This window comes from Colletotrichum fioriniae (assembly GCF_027942845.1).
Source record: "Colletotrichum fioriniae strain IMI 355084 chromosome Unknown scaffold_6, whole genome shotgun sequence".
In the NCBI taxonomy this organism is placed as follows: domain Eukaryota; kingdom Fungi; phylum Ascomycota; class Sordariomycetes; order Glomerellales; family Glomerellaceae; genus Colletotrichum; species Colletotrichum fioriniae.
This window is the reverse complement of record NW_027076842.1, coordinates 2,176,074-2,191,602: the sequence shown is the minus strand read 5'-3', so window position 1 is coordinate 2,191,602 and position 15,529 is coordinate 2,176,074. Positions and strand designations below refer to the sequence as shown.

Here is a 15,529-nt window from a genome sequence, read left to right as displayed (position 1 = left end):
GAGAGATGGAGAAAGCAACCAAACCAGGGGTATCTATGGCCTTGCAGGAGCGGAGCTGCACGTCTAAAGGGGGGGCGTGCAAAGCGGTTGAGCTTCTTGCTGAACAAGAGTGCCACTATTCGCTTCCGCCCCCAGCTAGTGCTTCTTCCAACAGGATGACGGAGCCTCGGAGAGGGTCAAGGGCACCACGGATACTGCAACTGTGCAAACCGCTGCCGCCCTCCCTCCTTGCTAGGCCCTCTCTCGCGGCTCGCCCTGTCATGGACCGCTGGGGTTGTGGTCCGTTGGTTGGTTGATATAAATCCATCTCGGTGCCCTCGATATCGGGCCGCTCTCTCTTTTTGTTTCTTGACCCCCATCGCGTTCTGTACACAGCTGGCCGCTGATACCACACACTCCCTTCTTGTTCGTCCTCTTTCTTGAACGAACTTTACATTCATTATACCCACCAGAGCCAAACAACTCGTCGTCAGTTCGTTTGCTCCTCCAGTCTCTCTCGTCTAGCACGAAGTCACTGTTGAACAGTTCCACTCCTTGAACAAGGCAAAGCCAAGCGCTTACACCAAAGCAACAAAACCACCAACTACATTTCAGTCCTTCATTCGATATCTTCGATTTCGACCTTCTTCAGCAGGCCTGCTCTCAGCTGTACACAGAAAACTATCTTTTTCGAACCTCGACGTTCTTGCACAAAAAAAACGCAACATCTCATCTCAGGATACCCATCTTTCAACCCATCAAAATGAAGTTCTTCACCACCGCCCTGGCCATGGCCGCCGCTGCCAACGCCCACACCCTCATGTCCAAGCTGTACATCAACGGCGAGTCCCAGGGTGATGCTACCTGCATCCGTATGCCTAAGGAGGGAGACACCGCCACCTCCCCCGTTGCCGGTCTGACCAGCGAAGACATGGCTTGCGGTAAGCTACTACCACGCCTTCGTCCAGCAACAACAAGCTTGGGCGCTGCTCACTTCGATATTCACATTTACTGACATCACCCACAGGCAAGGACGGCCAGATCGCTGCCGCTTACACCTGCGCTGCCCCCGGCAACTCCAAGCTCACCTTTGAGTTCCGTCAGTGGCCTGATGCGCGTGCCGAGGGCTCCATCGACCCTTCTCACAGGGGTCCCTGCTCCGTCTACGTCAAGAAGGTTGACGACATGACCACCGCCGCCGCTGGCCCCAACTGGTTCAAGATCTGGGACGAGGGCTACGATGAGTCCACTCAGCAGTGGTGCACCGACAAGCTCATCGCCAACAAGGGTCTCTTGACCGTCGAGCTCCCTTCTGGTCTCCCCGCTGGTTACTACCTCGTCCGCACCGAGATTCTCGCCCTCCACCAGGCCGTCAGCCTCCACGACCCCCAGTACTACGTTGGCTGCGCCCAGATCCACGTCTCCGATGGTCCCTCCGGCGCTCTCGAGATCCCCTCCCAGTACTCTGTCAGCATCCCCGGCTACATTGACGGCACCGAGGCCGGCAACAACTTCAACCTCTACGACAACCCGCAGTACCCCTACCCCATCCCCGGCCCCGAGCCTTACAGCCCCGTCGGCACCGCTTCCGCCAGCGCGAAGTCCACCTCCTTCGAGGGTGGCGTCCCCTCTGACTGCCTGATCAAGAACGCCAACTGGTGCGGTAAGGCTCCCGAAGCCTACACCACCCAGACCGGCTGCTGGGCCGCCGTCGACGCCTGCTACGCTCAGGGTAACGTGTGCTTCGACTCCGCTCCTCCTACCGGCGCTGCCAACTGCTACGTCTGGAATGACAACATGTGCAAGGGCATCTCTGCCCAGTGCACGGCCGGCAACTGGCAGGGCCCTCCCACCATCGAGATGACCGCCAAGACCGTCGCCGCCCCCCGGCGCCATCCCCGCTGCTGTCAACCTCAACCTCCTTGGTGGCTCCGCCAACAACGCCGCCGCTGCCGTCGCCTCCGCCACCCCCTCCAAGACCGCTGTTGCCGCCTCTTCCTCTGCTCCCGCCGCTACTCCTTCGGCTGAGTACGCCGCCGAGGACCCTGTCGCTACCAGCGCGCCTGCCGCCACCGTTGCCCCCGTGACTTCGGCCGCCCCCTGTCCCGGCTTCCACCTCCGTTGCCGCCCCCGCTGCTCCTTCCGCCTCCGCTCCCGCCTCGGGCGCCCTCGTCCCCTCCACCGACGGTACCTGCGGTGGCAGCACTGGCTTCACCTGCGAGGGCAGCACCTTCGGCTCCTGCTGCTCCGCCGCCGGCAAGTGCGGCAGCAAGATTCTGCAGTGCAGACCCTCTTGCGGTTGCCAGACCAAGTTCGGTCTCTGCCTCGAGGCCCGCAGCCTGACGAAGAGCAACTAAAGCAAGCAAGCTTAGTTTCTTCCTGAACACACCACCTCTCCATCAAACTACATCACGACATCAACAACATTAGAACGTGATCATGACGACGACATGAAAGAAACCCCTTCTTCCATCAGTGGATTCAAAAACTTCCTTCGCTTCGCTTCGCTTTTTTTCTCCGATGAGTCTCGCTCTTCTTTAACAATATGCATCACACATGCATCATTTATCTTCATTAGGGGGCGGAAAAGACTTTTGGGGTTTGGTGACAACACATACATCACGGCCGGGTTCAATGGTGTTCTTTTTTGCGAGTGGGAAAAAAACAAATTACATCGGAACAGGAAATCATGGGCATTGCTTGGGTAACTTCTGGTGTTTTTGTCATGCCATTCTTGTATATAGTGTACAATTCGATCATAAACCAATATGCATCTTTTCAAGTAACTTGTCCTGCGTATTACCGCACGGGATTTCGGGTTTGGGGCTTTGGACGTGTGTTATACATCTACAAGTACATATAAGCGTACCCACCACCTGACCAGAGACTAAAGAAAGACAATAACTTATAGGCACTGGTGTCGCTGCATTGGTTGGGCCATCACTTTGGGCCATTGGCTGGGCTTTGGAGGAGCCATAGTTTCCATTCTATCAGAGACATGTATATCCCTGCAACTACATAGTCGTTGAAAATATACTTGCTTGCCCGTCGGTAGTACGAGAGTATTCACCAGAGAAGACAGGGCAACCGCGCTCTAGACAGCAACGACAACGTCTCTCAATAGTTTTGTGACGGTCTTGAGTTGAGATATCACGGGGAAGAAATATCGATCCTTGGGCCATCCCTTACACCCAACGTCAACCACAAAGTCTCATCCCGGTCATTGAGGCCTTCCAGACGGCGAAGTTTGTTTCACAGCCCTTTGCTAGTTTTGGATACTCGTCTTTCTAGCTTCTCTGCCATCATCTTCGTTGTAAATTTATCTTAGTAAGCGTGCATAGTCGTCGACATATCTCCCATACGAAGCGGCCTGCACGGCGAATAATTTCTTCTCACATCTTTCTCTCTCTCTCTTTCCCGTCCTTCATACTGGCAGGCTACTCTCGAAATAAAGGCGGCTCGGGGAGACCGACTGTCATGATATAAATAGTGTGCGAATAGAGTTATCCCGCCGGCTGTCTGAAGTCGTCGCGCGCCACATTGTCACTTGTGACGCCCTTGAATCATGAGACGAATGTTAGATGAACTTGGCCTCTCAGCATTCGCCAGCCATCATTAAGTAGTAGAATCTTGATGTGATGAAGGATGTGCATTGTAGCGCCGGGTGATTTAATGGGTATGGTCTACAGAAAGTAGTTGATTCCAGCAACGCCGTCCTGTCATCCATGGCCGCTGGTTCATCCTTTCGGTACTACTAAAGAGCACCTTCCCAGTCTTGCTTGAGTTGTTTGATTCAAGCGCTCTGATAACCAAGCTGGATGTGTCCCTCATTTTGTTGTCGTCCTCCCCTCCTACCCCCAATATGAGGCAAACTCGTTCAAGGAAATCAAAGTCGTAGTATCGTAACCATCAAAATAGCTCTAAACCAAAAGATCGTATGGGCCTTTTGCCTAGGGAGTGCAGCTGATTCCGAAAAATCCATTCTTGCAGAATCCGTTGGTGACGCGAGTGCCGCCAGGCTGTGTATGAGAAGGTTAGTATTGTGCGAAAGGTCTGAGGCTTTTACCATTGATCTGGTAAAGGTCGGGTTGTACTCACGGTATCCTCGCAGGTGACTTTACACGCTGCGCCGATATTGTTCTTATTACATTCCGGTGCCTGAGTACACTTGCTCCCAACCGTCTGAAACTGGGCCGCAGCCTGACCGACAAGGACGGCGGCGGCGAAGACGAAGAGGGATTGGAAGTGCATATTTATTTTGTTTGGTTTTGGTTTAGATGATGGGATGATGAAGAGCTGGAGTAAGACACAATAGAGTACAGAAGATGAAGAGGGAAGACTCGGAAAATAAGAATGCGGTTGTTGGTCTTTATTTTAATATCCCTTCCAATGACTCCCCACTTGTTGCTTCTTCCACCAAAGGTTATCATTGCTGCACGGCCTGATCGGCATCAAATTCCATGATGAATATGTGACGTTCGGTATCCCACATGGTGGATTTAGATTGAAACTCCTGCTCGCAATTTTAGAGTTTCCCCGTTGCGGTGATATACCATGAAGCTTTATTATAGTACGTTTGGCGAGCGCAAAGACATCATCGTGGTCTTGGTGGCCCGCTTGTGCATTGTGGCTGGGGTGGTGATGCGAGTCATAGGGCCGTCAACTCGGCTGTCAATTCGGCCGGGTATTGGAGTGAGGTCTGATTCAACGGGTCAGAGGCTGAGGATACCCAAAATCTAAGCATTCTGCTTGTCCATGATCTAGATGCTAATTACCTTAATGGGATATACCTTGCTTGTACTTGGGAACTTTGTTCATTGTTATGGCAGACTCTGACTCCAAAGTAGATGATGGGATGAACCACCAGCCGGCGTCTGTCGGCAAATTCACTCTTGAGGCCAGATGAACACCAAGACAATTCTAATGCAACTACCAAAATGGGAAGAACTTGAATAGGCTCGCGACAGCTCCATAAAGGTAGTCTATGCGGTGGAATCTTTAACTCAGAATAGTCACTAAGCCCACGCGTAAACGGCACGGCTATACATGACTCAGCTTCCGACAAAGTTTCACGTAGACGAACGCCTGGCAACAATAGTCAAGGCCGGCTAGCCTTATACTAGCCCTGGCTCGCTCTGTCTGTCTCGCATGACAAGGCGGATGGTGGTACGCGCAAGTTCTATGTTTCTCGCGGGCCTCCCGACCCCCTTGAAAGCTTAAGCTCCGTGCAGAGGTAAACGCTATTGAAAGAATACTGGACGCACAGACATCATGAGATCGACAGAGCTCGGTGAAGGTATAAGAATTATTCGGTGATGTTCGTTGCAATAGCTTTGAGATTCCGATATGCAGTGGCTAAACGTATGCCGAAGTACTAAACAATGCGGGCTGAGCTGCCGATGAGCCCTGATACTGCTCTACGGAGCTGTTGGTGACAAATATTAGTTGTAGAGAAGCTCCAGTCCGTCCCAGGTACTCAAAAGAGGTTTCGCCGAGCAATCGCTCCTCAAATAGGATCTTTTGAAATGATGACTGAGTATTCACCGATGAGCATGTGTCGACAGTTCTCGTCTCTTCTGGTATTCAGAACCTGGCAACCAAGGATCCGCCGCACGTGAAAAAGAGCAGAATATGGCGGACGCGGACTCCACAATGGACAGTGCTCTGTTCAGACAGCCTTCCGCGTAGCATACATTCCCGTATACCGACCGAGACAAAAACTGAGGCCCCCCGTCACTACCAAGCCCATCCCGAAGACTTCCCCGGTGAGCACGGGCCTCCCGTCTCCGGCCGGCCGGTCCTGACCCACACATGGCAGAGCTTGTCTCCCAATCGGGTAGGAAGCTGACGGTGCGTAGCTACCTGATGCGAGGAAGGGGGTAATCTACCACCCTACTAGGTGGGATATCATCACACCTCCAGACTTGATGAGTCAAGCACGGGAATACCTAGGAATCGAAAGCCCAAGTTCATTTCAACATTCTTCGTCATCGTCAGATGCAGGAGCATGTGTAATCGCCAATTACACGGCCAATGAATTCGACATATTTCATATCACCATGGGCGGGCTGCAACTACCCGATATAGACGACTTGCTGGCAACAGCAGGCAATCCAGCGCGAGCCGACGTACGAGGACTGGGTCAAGGACGTTGCGCATCTCTGCACAATTCTCTAGTACGCTACGCCTGGGCAGCTGAAGGCCGTCCGTTAGCCGATCTAGACAGCGCCCACGGCGACGCCGCCAAGCTCTTCGTCCGCGGCTCGACCCATCGCTTACAGAATTCCTGGAAACGGCCATGTCACCTACCGCAGATGTAGACGACCCAGCACCTCTCTTCTTCTGGCAAGCCGGCATCACCGAACCGGATGGCTTCTTCGACAACGACACGTTCGACTTGTTTGACAAGCTCGAGGACGCCCTGGTCTGTTTGTATCCGGCTATCAATGGCTATACCGGCAGGTCTAGCGGCGGGTTATGGTAGCACCAGTCCTCCCACCGCGCCGCCTTCTTCATGAGCCAGGTCGACCACGAGTTTACGCTGCCCATCAACGAGGGACAGCATGCCGCGCTGTGGCATCCACTCGAGACGATTCCCTCCAACTGGGTCCACTTCATCCGGCTAGGAAAGATCAAGGTAACACCTCGTGATACACCTTCCCGGTTTGGTAGCAAAAGGATTGGCGGGATCTGAGAGTGGCGGCCATATGGCGACGCCCAGGTAGCTGATTGCATAGCCGCGTGGAACCGGTTGTGCGACCCCATCGAGACAAGCATTTGGGGCAAAGATGACTTTGAGGCAAAGATGATGCTGCCACAGGCAAGTCGTACTCTGAACCCTTACTTACGCCCGCGGTGCTTGATACGGCATCAGTACCGGACGGCTTTGCAAGTGCCTTTCTGAGCCGCGCGCGTCCCCCTCGAGTTCGTCACATTGCTCCGGGCCTCGTCTTACCTCCATCAGACACAGCTGAATTCACATCACTGCAGCGCTTCGCACAGAAGCAGTAACCGGGGCCACTGATATCCCGCCCATCTGCCTCTTCTCCGCTGCGCAAAGTAGGCTCGAGGCCGACGTGACTGAGTCGCTCAGCCCATTTCCAAACCACTCAAATCTATCGCGAGTATCTGCCGGTGTCTACAGTTAGTCCGTCTCAAGGGACTCCTACTACAATACCGGATAGGGGTTCAGGCTGTTGCTACCGTTAAGCTTACAAGGTTACGTTGGGGACGAGGAGGGTGTAGCTGGCGCACGCAAGAGCGACGGGTCTTTCGTCGAGGTAGGCAGCGTGGCCAAGCTCTTCCAGCATGGATACAAGCCATTTGGCGGCGACCAGAACCTCCCTCAACGCCTGGAACGCCTTCTGGATCATTGTCGTGGGCTAGTTGACGATGGTGTCTGGCATATAGGACCGCAAGGGGTGGAGGGCTCTATTGAGACCTTCCGAGAGTCTGCAACGACACGGTGGCGTAACTATCACATCCCACCGAATTGGTGATCTTTCATCAGAGTTCTGGCCTGTGTTTACTCAATGCAGAATATATGATGAGAAATGAGGGTCAGGAATAATCGCCCTTCGTAAAAGCACAATTTAACCCATGCGGACGTTCAGCCACAGTTTCGAAATGACATATTCATCCGTATCACATCAATAAGATTACCTCCTGTGATAACATCGCGCTTGATGACCCCGTCGCCGTTCTGACCGCAGAGCACGAGGTTGCCCGCGTTGGTGCTGCACGAAGCAACGAATCCCGCGCAGCAGAATGCCTGATAGCCATTACTACAGTTCGGATCAGCTAGTTGAGCACCCTCATTGTTTCGATAGGAATTGCGATTGCGCGCCACGATGGTGGCTTTGGCGTCACCGAGACAAAGTGAAAGATAGCATTGGTACGTTTTCCAACATACCTTCAATAGGGCACGTTATCGACAGACTAGACATAGCAGAAAGCTGCTTTGGAATGCCCATTTCCTCCTATACTTTATCTAAGCAGGCATATCGAAGCCCAAATCGAAGCCCAAATCTTATGCAAAGCTGTGCTCTGGTGACTCTTCATATAGAATGTTTGAATTTGGTTGAACCCCTCAGAAACCGCTATGCTATGTAAGCGAAAAATTACAGCCCTTTGACCGAATCAAAATCTACCTTCGATCCAAGTTTGAAAGCCTCTCAACCACTCTCACTCTTTAACAGCTTCCCCTCTGATCACCGGGGCAAGAAATACAACACTGGTAGCTCTTGCCGTCAAACCTCGCCGACAGACGTCTCGGCACAAAGTTCCCCGGAGCATCACAGACGACCTGATCGCTGAAGATGCCTTGAGGGGAACCGCCGATCCGCGTGCAGAGTTCGCGGGAGTGGTCGATCCAGGCTTGCATCGAGATTTGGCCGCCGTTGGGACTGCATGATTTTCGGGTCCATTGGCAGGTCTTGGCATGGGTGATGGCCAGAGACGAGGCCACTGTGAGGAGGACGGTGAACTTCATTTTTTTTTGTTGTCCTTGTTGAGGTTTTGGTCTGAAAGAAAGGTGTGTTTGGATTTTCAAAGAGAAATATTCTGAGCCGAAGGAGTGTAGTATCTTATATTCTCAGTTGAAGTTGCTAAGTTGAGGTGAAAGGAGGGCTAGGAGCTGCTGACTGTTGCTGCGGACGCGTTCTCTGTGGATGGGACGGGTCGATGACTTATATACCTTGAATTACATCCACCTCAAGTTATGCAAATAGCTCGTAATCCCTAGACCTCTCTCGCAATCCCAAGCTCGGTGTCTTGGCTCCTTCGTATTCTGCGTTCTTTCCCCTCACTCCCGATGTAGCAATATTTATCCGTAGAACCTACCAGCTTAAGCTTTCGTTTAGAGAAATCCGTTAACATTCATGACTCGAAACTGAGAACGAGTAAGTCGCAACTCAAAAGGGTACTTGAAATTAGGCCATGGGCCAGCTTGCGGCCCACCGCTACTCCGCGTTACCTTGATATGTACGGGTATTTTGAGAAGTATGTCAAGTGGGCAAGGTGCCAAGAAGGATCTTAAAGTTTTCGGACCTGCCCCCCATTGTCACGCATAATGAGCTGTACGAATACCCTGTACTCCGTAGTAAATTGACATCCTCATATCATATGTACACAGATCACTCTGCGGCGGTCCCGGGTCCCGACAGTTTGGAGTATCCCGTCGGCGAGACACCCTAGAGATTGGGATCAGACAGGACGAGACTTGGGCTGAACCTTCCGGCCAAAGCGTGCCAAGTACATAACTCTTTTTTAGTTCAGATGGGTGGAGCAGCGATTATGGTCTATTTCGTATTGAGAGTCGTCTGCGAATTCTGACTAGCGAGCAACGTTGTATGGGCTACGACTAACGCACGGAGGAAGGAAGTTCGATAGTTGTCTAAGGCCTCGCGATATCCTTGGGTGGGCAATCCGCTGTGAAAGCGCCGGAGTTACAGTTTACTAACTTGACAATCTCTTTTCCTGTGGTTCTAAAGTTGATGGAGGGACTGCTCCGTATGTTCCGCGGTAATACAGGTACACGTGAGGTTGAATCACCTCGAATAATGTCTAAAGCCCCCTTTGGCTCTGAATGAGAAATACAAATATGGATACATGATGTTGCTCTAGCAATGCCTTGCCGCACATCGAACTTTTAGATGAGCCAGATCTCTGACTACGTTTGCACCGCGACCTCCTTCAACGCTCTTCAACCAAGCAGCTTCTTCAGATCTGCCATGCGGGTCTCTTGAGTCTTCTTTCCCTTGTTCTTCTCCTGGAACGCCTTGCCGACCAGCGTCCGCTTCTCCAGCTGGATATCCAGCACGCGCTCCTCAACAGTACCTTCCATGACAAGACGCCACACAGTTGTAGGTCTCTTCTGACCCAGGCGGTGCACACGATCCACCGCCTGGTCCTCAATGGCCGGCGCCCACCAGCTGTCTGCGAGAATCACCGTATCCGCCGACACGAGATTGAGGCCGACGCTGCAGACGGCCAAACTCGCGAGCATCACGCGCGTCTCCGGATCGTTGTCCAGGGCATGAATAGCGGCGTCTCGTTTCGGCGCCGTCATGGAGCCGTCGATGCGGGTGAACTTGTAGCCGGCCTCGATGAGTTGGTTCTGAATGATAGTCAAGAACGAAGTCCATTGTGAGAAGATGATGACCTTGGAGTCGGGATTTTTGGTTGTAGCCTTTAGAATCTTGAGGAGTGCCTCGGTCTTGGAACTCTTCGCGTCGGCGTCAAAGTTCTCGTCTTCCTCTTCGCCGCCCTCCGGGGCAGGCTCGAGTAGCGCGTCTTCGTCGAGCTTGTTACGACACATGGGACACTTGCCCTGTGTCTGAATAACCTTTGAGATACAGCCGCGACAGAAGACATGCTTGCAATGCGTGATGACAGGGCCGCTCAGAGTATCGAGGCAAACCGCACAGTCTTCCTGGGTTTCGATAAAAAGACGAAGCGCCTCTTGGAGGATCTTGGTATTTTCCGAATTGAGAACAATAACAGATTGGCCCTCGAGGGCCTCAAGCAGATCGGAGATCCTTTTGCGGCAGAGCGTCCAGTGATTGCACCTTAGGGAACATTAGCTAGAGCCAATTCATCAACGGCGGGCAATACTCACACCTGGCGCAGGCGGAGGAGGCGTTCCAGTACGCTTTGAAACTGGCCCTTCCCGCCAGTGTTGTTTTGGTATTTCTCAAGGGCAATTTGTGCTTCGGACCTATGTTGACACATGAGCTTGGTACCTCAATGGGCAACGCAGGCGACTTACAGCAATGCCTCATACTTGCTTTTCTCGTCTGGCCTGAAGGCAATGCGGTGGACATATTCTGTCTTGGGTGGAAGCTTCAAGTCAACGAACTTCATGTCTTTCTTGCGTCGTAGGCAGAGATCTCGCATCAACAGCTGCAGGAGAGCCTCTGCCGTCTCGTTCCCTTGCGTAAGAGGCCGTGTGATTACGCTGGTGAAAATGGCAGGTTGCTCGACGCCTCCATTGATGCCAAGGAACTGAAGCAAGGATTGGAAGTCCTTGATATTATTGATGCTAGTGACAGTAAGTCTGGGTATGCTCAGTCTGATGAAATCCATACTCGGGACACTTACATTGGAGTTCCGGTGAGGACCCACCTGGACTTAGCGTTGAGCTTTCGACAAGCTATGGCAGCCTTGGTCTTTGCGTTTCGAATCGTGTGACCTTCGTCAAGTACAACACGAGTCCAATTCGTGGCAATGAGGGGTGGTGAAGGTATGATGGCCTTTTCCTGGCCTCCCTCCTGAGCGAGCTTGTTGTAGCTGGTGATGACAACCTGGTACTTGGCCAACTCGTTCTTGGTGGCCTTGTTATTTCCATGATAGGTAAAGATCTTGGGCAGATGCTCCTTTTTGACATGCCTGCGGATCTGTTGATCCCAGTTACTCATGACGCTCAACGGAGCAACGATGAGCGTCGGACCGGCCCCTCCAGTCAAGATCAAGCTGATGACCTGTAAAGTCTTGCCAAGACCCATGTCATCTGCTAGTATACCACCCGAAAGGAGCTTTGGTGCGCTCTGTACCACGAAGTTCGTGGCCATATTGTGGTACAAGTTACGGCCATTCGAATGCCATTTCCACAGTTGGATACTCTCCTGGGAGCCCTTAGGAGGCATCTGGGGGCTCTCTTTCGACGTCATCCACGCCAGACCCTGTATCACGATCAGCCAAAGTGCACCATAGCCCTAAAAAATCCCGACACGTAGGAAATTAGGGGGGGTTGGAGCCTGTAGACCATATGCATAAAGCTTGAAATGGCTCACCTGTAATTGGTATGGCAGCAGTGTCGACTCTAGAACGTCGGGCTGCTCTGCCATCGGCATTTTGGACAAGAAGTCCTCGTCCATTACCAGCGACTTGACGGCGTCACCGCGTGGACGGCTTGAAATTGCCTGACTGGCTTGTGCCAGGTCCTCCAGAGACACCTCTGGCTCAGCAGGGTTCAAACCAACTGTGGACTGGCTGCCCTTGATGCCCAGCATCTTTCTCTGCGCTTCTGCCTCGGCTCTCGTCTGCTTAAGTTCCCTAGCCTTGAGCAGTTTGTCCTTCTTTAGCTTGTCCTCCAACGCCGAGCGGTCGACTGGGTTGCTCGACCCATAGAGCTGTAGACGAACAGGGCAGTCAAACATGCCCTTCTCTCCTGTGAGAATGGCTTCTATCGAGATCTCATCCCGATCCTAGCACAGGCCTTAATAAGAATTGGAATGCTAGATCAATGTACGTACGACGTATGGTGCTAGCTTCTCAACCACTTTGCGTGGAAGATGACCAATCTGGGCGCCCATGACGTTACACACTCGGATGGCATTGCGATCATACTATGGTCATGTCAGACATCTAACGGCAAGAAGAGGAGCTCAAATTGGTAGATGGTTCTTTGGGCTTGTGATAGTCATGATTCAGTACCTGATTACTGGGTTCCCTCATACATACGACCACCTCGCCTGCTGAGGCATATCCATTGTAGTAGCGAACGCCGACAATCTTGTTGTCTAATATCTCAGATCAGCATACGGAACAACACCCTACGAAACATCCAAAGGCCGTACCGAGATACCCATAAAGTTCCCTTGGTGGGCCATCCGGGGCTTGGGTCAAATCGACGAGGTCGTCATCATAGTCGGCAGACTGAGTCGACGAGCGAGGAGCAAGAGCACCTGAGCTCAAACGGGGCTGAGAGCTTGATGGGGTAGTTCCATAAATCCTGCCACTGGCTGGACTGGGACCCAAGCGATGGCCAGCCGGCCTTTTGCTGGGTCGTTGGGCAGATCCGTCTTCACCATCGCTACTAACAAGGTCGATGACAGCGATGCTGCGCTTTTTGGGTGGCATCCTCAACGTCCGAGCCCCCGGGCTCTGGCGCCGTATTCTGGCGCCGGAAGGATACTAATTCGTGAAACAAACAAGCGGATTGGGGAAAGTTGTCAGCTTACGGCAACTGATAGGTTGGTACCGAACGATTCCAGATCTGGCGTGCCGAAACTGGGTAGGACAACTGGGACCTCTCACAAATCGGACAAGACGCGATTGACGCGTCTCTCGCGTACCGGGAGTGATGGGATCGACACAGGGATTCTCTTGCACCAGCACGAAAGCCGTGAGGCTAGTGCTGTGGCTGGGAAGATCCAAGTTTGTGGCTGAGTCGCTTTCCATCTGGTCACCTCGTGCAAGCACGCCATCGTGGAGAAGACCCACACAAGCCAATCATCGTGAGTTGCAAAATCACGACATTTCACGTGACCTGCCTCCGGGTCCGTTTGGGTGGTCTCTGGCCAACGACGACGACTCTGCGGCTCTTACACCTTCACAACCTCACTTCATTCATGTTCTCTTGTCTCAGGTAACTGTCTGATGAATTTGCTATCTTCTGGTACCCAAAAAACATACGGAAACGCGGCAGGTTGAGCTCGCCGACGGTGTCTATCCACCATATACGGTGGATAGAGCATTCATACTATCATCATTCATCAGTCTACCGACAAGCGCTCTGCGGCTCTCGGCATCCCTCAGTTATATATCCAACAGGACAAATCCAAGCTCGGATCGTCATCGAAGCAAAATACGCAAACGCCCAGGACCAAAAAGAAACATCGACACCATCACCATTTACTGCTTCGGCAGTCGGCGGCCGTACGCCGAGTAGTAGCCGCACTTGGCTACATGGCTCCTCTTGCTAGTCTTCTCATTGAAGATGTTGCAACCACCCTTGGCGACGTTGGGAGGGGTGTAGACTACGAAGTGGTCAGTCGTGTTACGGCAGAGACGGCGAGGTAATTCCTACGGTGAAGGGAGACAGCGAAGTCGCTGCCCTTATTGCAGACTCGGTGGACGCCAAGTTCGTCTGCCATGTATGCCACCGCGTTCTCCTTGTGTGTTCTTTCAGAGATGATTTGCATGGGTTGTTCTTCGTTGCCTTCTGGGAAGGCGTAGCGAATCTCAGTGAGATCGCCTTTCAGAATCTTCATCAGGCAATGCGCATTGCCGTGATCGTGGATAGGGCTTCCCTTCCCTGGCGACCAGACAAGCACAAGCTGTGCGGCGTTAGCCATAATACTATCTGATGCCACGAAGTCATGGCTTCGAGTCGACTCACCAGGTTACTTTTGCCGTTGCCTTCGTCAACGAGGTTGCGTGTGTATCCCATGCTCTTCTCGGCGAATGCGAATTGTATCCATTCGCTTTCCGTTGTGTTATACTCTTCCATCAACTTCATCAACTCGTTGACATCGACGTCTGCCGAATCAAGTCCCGACGACGGGCCAAGCGCCTCCTTCAATCCCAACACGAGCTCGTCGAACCGATTGACATCGGTCTTGAGGTTATGCCCGAAGGCGGAGGTGATCTTGGTCAGGATATCGACGGCCATGGCTGCTATGGAATGCTATCAAGTTGGTGGTGTTGCTGGTGTTGCTGGTGGTGCTTGGAGACGATGTTGCTTGGGATGGTTCTGTTGGGAATGTGTCGTGCGGGGGGCTGGACTCTTTTTGCTGGTCGGTGATACGAATCTACCCGGTGACCGGGCCTGACTGGCATTACCTGATGGAAACGTGCGGGACTGACGGAACTACTGGATGATCCGACTTCGGCCGGTGGGTCGTCTCGCCGGTCCTGACTTTTGTCTTTGAGACAGGGTAATCTGTCCACGTTGCCAGAGCGTAGCGGACAATTAGTCGGCGACCAATTCGACGTCTGGTGGACTGGTCTCCAAAAATAGGCGCTTCTGGTTGGACAAGATAACCTACTTTGCCAAAGTCGAGGGATCCCGGCAAAGCCGCTGATAGGCGACGGTGAGCCCCGATGCTTTTGGCGGTCAGATGGCCAAACACCAGACGAGATGGGTCTTGTTAGAGTTTCGCGGAGCTATATCTAGTCAAAGGATTTTCATGCAGATTTTGGATATCAAAATGAATTCTTGACAACATGAAATTCTCGTCTTCCCAGTTGAATGGGTGGATCGCTGCCGGCGTTGGCCGATAGCCGCACCGCCTCAGAGTCAGCTGAGCGGATCCGGTGTGGGGCTAGTTACTGGAATGGGTTCGTCTAGATTACTCGCGCTAGGAAATGGCTTTAGGTAAGAGAGGCAGAGTCATAGGGAAACTCGCCGTTGTGAAATTCCTTCTTCATCTTTGCGTGCGTGAAAGCTCATCAATTGTCTTGTCACATTTTCTGTAGCAAAACAAATTCCGCGATAGGGTTGTTCAGCTACCGATAGGCAGATTCACGAACAGAATTTCGCTGAAGTAACTTGGTCTCTTAGGCGCTCTTCTGAGTTTCTAAGCTATGGCAACTGTTAGCGCAACCTCGACAATTCAGTCGGGAGCGCCACAAAGTTCTTGTCAAGATGTCCCGACCTCATGTTCGCCTTGTAATAAGGAAAACATAGGTTGGAGGAGGATTGTCAGGAACTTCACACCTTCGTAAGCAAAGTTTTGAGAGTCAACGATCAACTAAAATGTGTCTAACTTAGTGCAGATGGTTTGCGGTCACAATGGGAACTGGGATAGTCTCAGTTCTCCTTCAC

The 15,529-nt window shown here is 52.4% G+C and overlaps 4 protein-coding genes across 4 annotated transcripts; 2 read left to right on the top strand and 2 right to left on the bottom strand.

The window, feature by feature from the left end:
- Positions 1 to 742: 742 nt before the first annotated feature.
- On the top strand, positions 743 to 2,336 carry N0V96_005998 (uncharacterized protein; the record flags this gene model as incomplete). Its single annotated transcript, XM_065757548.1, has 4 exons — positions 743 to 920; positions 1,007 to 1,799; positions 1,852 to 2,062; positions 2,286 to 2,336. The coding sequence occupies 4 exons, from the start codon at positions 743 to 745 to the stop codon at positions 2,334 to 2,336; spliced, it is 1,233 nt and encodes a 410-aa protein (XP_065613891.1).
- A 3,941-nt stretch (positions 2,337 to 6,277) lies between these two features.
- Positions 6,278 to 6,990, top strand: N0V96_005997 (uncharacterized protein; the record flags this gene model as incomplete). Its single annotated transcript, XM_065757547.1, has 3 exons — positions 6,278 to 6,403; positions 6,464 to 6,616; positions 6,970 to 6,990. 3 exons carry the CDS (start codon positions 6,278 to 6,280, stop codon positions 6,988 to 6,990), a joined length of 300 nt encoding a protein of 99 aa, XP_065613890.1.
- A 2,692-nt stretch (positions 6,991 to 9,682) lies between these two features.
- On the bottom strand, positions 9,683 to 12,840 carry N0V96_005996 (uncharacterized protein; the record flags this gene model as incomplete). Its single annotated transcript, XM_065757546.1, has 8 exons — positions 9,683 to 10,547; positions 10,598 to 10,696; positions 10,748 to 11,020; positions 11,080 to 11,660; positions 11,772 to 12,185; positions 12,306 to 12,326; positions 12,442 to 12,500; positions 12,558 to 12,840. 8 exons carry the CDS (start codon positions 12,838 to 12,840, stop codon positions 9,683 to 9,685), a joined length of 2,595 nt encoding a protein of 864 aa, XP_065613889.1.
- Positions 12,841 to 13,614: 774 nt separating this feature from the next.
- Positions 13,615 to 14,374, bottom strand: N0V96_005995 (uncharacterized protein; the record flags this gene model as incomplete). The annotated part of the gene is made up of 3 exons (XM_053198557.2): positions 13,615 to 13,739; positions 13,790 to 14,039; positions 14,102 to 14,374. The coding sequence occupies 3 exons, from the start codon at positions 14,372 to 14,374 to the stop codon at positions 13,615 to 13,617; spliced, it is 648 nt and encodes a 215-aa protein (XP_053043978.2).
- Between the last annotated feature and the right edge of the window lie 1,155 nt (positions 14,375 to 15,529).